General features: G+C 60.0%; 1 protein-coding gene across 2 annotated transcripts; it reads right to left on the reverse strand.

The window, feature by feature from the left end:
- Nucleotides 1–398: 398 nt before the first annotated feature.
- Nucleotides 399–3,198, reverse strand: LOC120688396 (beta-glucuronosyltransferase GlcAT14A-like). 2 transcript variants are annotated; one of them, XM_039970711.1, is made up of 4 exons: nt 2,408–3,198; nt 2,244–2,319; nt 1,868–1,995; nt 399–1,072 (listed from the first exon to the last, which is right to left on the reverse strand). In XM_039970711.1, the coding sequence occupies exons 1-4, from the start codon at nt 2,931–2,933 to the stop codon at nt 546–548; spliced, it is 1,257 nt and encodes a 418-aa protein (XP_039826645.1). In that variant the 5' UTR covers nt 2,934–3,198; the 3' UTR covers nt 399–545. The 2 variants fall into 2 exon arrangements, with proteins under 2 accessions (XP_039826645.1, XP_039826644.1); XM_039970710.1 differs by having other exon boundaries at nt 2,244–2,334.
- Nucleotides 3,199–3,607: the final 409 nt, after the last annotated feature.

Raw genomic sequence — 3,607 nt, forward strand, 5'->3', positions numbered from 1 at the left:
CGGGGCATTGACCGACGGCGCAAGTAGCGGATTTCGGCGGGCGACGCGGCAAAGGAGTGGGCGGAGCTCCTCTTCTCCAGGCGCGGGCGGCCTGGGAGCGCAGGGCGGCGACGCAGGACCCTCAGGACGGCTCCGGCGGCTTCCCAACAGAGCACGGGCGGCTCCCTCACCTTCCCCGACACTCTTCCTCTCCCATGGCGGGCTCCCGACGCGCGCAGAGCTCATAGTGATGCTCTCCTGCTCCTCCGGCATCGGGTCCCGCCGAATCGAGCCGGTCAAATGGCCGTGGAAAGGGGGAGCGGAGTGAAGAAACAGAGAGGAGAGAGAAAATGCGGACGAGTATGTCCCACTACCACGTGGCGTCCACGTCAGCAAAACCACCCACCAAAACCACCGGATGACAAAAAATGAACGGTTTTAAGAGTTGAGTGGCCAAACATTTTTGGTTTTGCGGTTCGATGGTCAAATCTAAACTTGAACAATAGTTAGATGGTTAAAAATCGACTTCTTCCTAAATAAAAAAAGCCCATTCCAAACAGTTTCTTTCACCTACACTGCTTTCTCCGTAGGTTCCCCGGGGCGAGCGCCTTGCCCAGCAGCACCTTGAGCCGGCGCGACCCGGCGCCGGCCCTGACGGCCCCCTTCCTCCCGGGCTCCTGTGGGTTGCCGCACAGCGCCGCGACGGCGTCCCCGTCCCCGGCGCACCACCCGCCGTAGGCGAACTGGGCGGGCCCCCGCCGGCGCAGGATGTCCCGGTCGATCCGGTCCAGCACCGGGTCGCCCTCCCGGAACTTGCGCGCGAAGGGGGCGCCGCTGAGCAGCATCCGGCGGTAGTCCCTGGCGGTGAGGTGCAGCGGGTGCTGCTTGGGCGGGTTGTCCCACCGGATGAAGTGCAGGTCGTGGTTCACGGTGGCGTTGCGGAACCGCCGCGAGTTGCAGGCCACCGTCTGGAAGTAGAACTCCGGCGAGGAGATGATGTTGGCGTGGTAGAGGAGGAGGGTCCGGGGCAGGTTGTCCCACCCCATGGTCACGTACTCCGCGAAGGGACGCGACAGCATCGTCCACGCCGACCCTGCAGAGTGAGTGAGTTGGATCAGGCACCGATTCATCAGCTTTGCAGGCGAGCTCAGAACATGCTCATCTTCTCTGAAACGAGGAATGATACAATTCTGAACTGAACTTCAAGAAACCTATCTTTGCATGATGTACTTCTACAGGGCAAAAAACCCGTATCCAATACTACGATGTTATTGGTTTCTCTGAAATTGGCACCGGAACCGTCTGGTGATTCCGGCAAGATGTCATGCACCATGTCGGCATTCCTGCCGTTTCTTGGAAGCAAGCGCTTGCAAAAGGAAACCAAGATCGAAGCAGCTTTGCTTCGTCGTTGGCACTGCTGGATTTGCGAGCCCCAAGGCATAAACAAACCACGATCGCCGCTGGCTCAGATCTGGCGGAATAATCAACTCCTGGCGGTTAGCTAATAAGCTAAGATCCGTACGCGAACGGCGCCACCTCACCTGCTCCATTGGCATTTGTGCCGGAATTCGTTGGCACGGAGGAGCATCACATGGACGCCCCCTGTGTGTGACTTGAAGGGCAGGTAGAGGCGTAGAGCCTCCGTCCGAGTCCAAGAGCGTCATCCGTGTGACACCAGAGCCCAGGGAAGTCGGCGGAGAGTACGGAGCCGTACCGTCCGATCACCAACCGGCTTGACGAGAGATGCCTGTCCTCTCCTCGATCGGTCGCCAGCACGCCTATACCTGTTGTGTACCGCACGGCAGCTGGAGGCACTAGAAGCTTCCTTCCTAGCGACGACGGTGTGGAGTGGAACAGGAAGATGATGGCAGTGCACGCACGCACGCACCTGTGTAGAGCTTGAAGGCCGTGGGCAACCTCCGGAGGTTGGTGGTGATGTTCACCGGGCGGATGAGCTCCGCCCGCCCGTCCTCGTACAGCGCCGTGTCCAGGATCACCGGCCGCGCCCGCTTCTTTCTGCAGAGCTACCATCAGTTTAAGAGTTTCCCCTGTCAAACGCCTTCAGATTTTTCCCCCCCAGCAGACAAAGAGGTTCTTCCAAAATGTCTCAAAGCAAGCATTCATTGTCGATCATATCGAAAAGTAAGCATGAACAAAGGAGTGACAGATCTTTTCAATTGTTTGGACTTGGGACTAGTGAACTGATGATGATCATTGCATTCCTAATACAACTCAGGACTACTGGATAGCATAAGAGTTCTTACATCTTCCACCCGAGATGGCTGGTGTGCTGGATGAAGTTGAGGTCCCTGGGCAGCCCGGCGAACGCCTCCATCATGTCTGGAAGCAAGCAAGCTTCATCAGCTGATTAGATCAACAGGCTTTTTATTATAGAATCCAATCCAAACAAGCGCACAAACATTATTACCGTCCTGGGTGACGAGCGGGTAGTCGGACGCGCTGAGGTTGACGAACCAGTCCCAGCGGCGGCGCAGGCGGAGCAGCAGCGCGACGGCGTGCAGCGTGGTGGTGAGCATGGTGGGGCCCCGGTAGGTGACGAGGTTGGGGCGGCCGACGACCCACACGTTGCCGGCGCGCGCGTACACGGCCCGCGCGGACACCAGCTCCGCCAGCCGGCGGTGCTCCCCGGCGGGGGCCTCCCGGTCGAGGTGCAGCAGGTAGGTGTTGGCCGGGTGGTAGAGCGCCGCCAGCAGGCGCGCCGCGCGGGCCGCGTCCCCCGAGGACGCCGAGATGAGGTACGCGAACGAGACCGGGTACCGCGGCGGCTGCTCGTCGCCGGCGGCGGGGGACGACGGGAAGAGGCCGGGCCCCGCGCCGCCCGCCCCGAGGAGGAGCGACGGGAGGAGGAGGATGGAGGCGACGAGGAGCGCCGTGAAGGCCGCGGAGAGCAGCAGCAGCTCCCGCGGCCCCATCACCCGCGCCCGCAGCGCCATGCGCGCATCAATCCCGCCGCTCTCGCCGCTTTCCCTCCCCCCACCCACCCACCAACCAACCAACCAATCAGTCTCTTGGCCCTCTCGATCGATCGGCGTTGCTTGCTTGCTTGTAGCGAGTGAGTCGTCAATGGCGAGCCGTACTCGTACTGTGAGGCCGGCCGGATCTATCTACCGCCTGCGAGCAGAGCAGCAGTGGAGGGGACGAGCCGGAGGAGGGAGTGGCGTGGCCGCGTGGGGCGATTGCCTCGACCATTCGGGAGAAGTAAAAGGCAAGGCCGGAGGGGAGGTTGCTGTCGGGAGGAGGACGGCGGGTGGGGCCGAAACGGGGAGGATCGACGGCGGCCGTGGCTGACATGTTGTCCGGACATGTTGTAAAAATTACTCCGGAGTCCGGACATGTTGTAAAAATTACTGTACCACCACCTCTGATTGCTGATTAGCGAGGGATTGGATCTCACGGGTGACGGGCCCGCCACGGATTGAATTTCATTTCACCTCTGCTTTCACATGCTGCCGTCACATGATGATTGCACGGCTGCGGTGCACTGACATTTATTGCTGCTATTCTATTCTGTACTACTCCTACTTCGCGTTTGCCTTTACTTGTGCTTCCGGGCTAAGTTTGCCTTTGATCAATAATTCCCATTCTTGAAAGAAAAAACAGACAAGAG

Source organism: Panicum virgatum, chromosome 9N, assembly GCF_016808335.1.
Source record: "Panicum virgatum strain AP13 chromosome 9N, P.virgatum_v5, whole genome shotgun sequence".
NCBI classification, from domain to species: domain Eukaryota; kingdom Viridiplantae; phylum Streptophyta; class Magnoliopsida; order Poales; family Poaceae; genus Panicum; species Panicum virgatum.

What these genes read in the sequence shown, in the direction of transcription:
- LOC120688396 (XM_039970710.1), bottom strand. Translation starts at nt 2,933, where the DNA reads ATGGCGCTGCGGGCGCGGGTGATGGGGCCGCGGGAGCTGCTGCTGCTC. An exon ending in CCCGCTCGTCACCCAGGACG is followed by an intron (nt 2,335 to 2,407) that starts GTAATAATGTTT and finishes CAGCTGATGAAG; the next exon opens with CTTGCTTGCTTCCAGACATG. An exon ending in AGCCATCTCGGGTGGAAGAT is followed by an intron (nt 1,996 to 2,243) that starts GTAAGAACTCTT and finishes GTAGCTCTGCAG; the next exon opens with AAAGAAGCGGGCGCGGCCGG.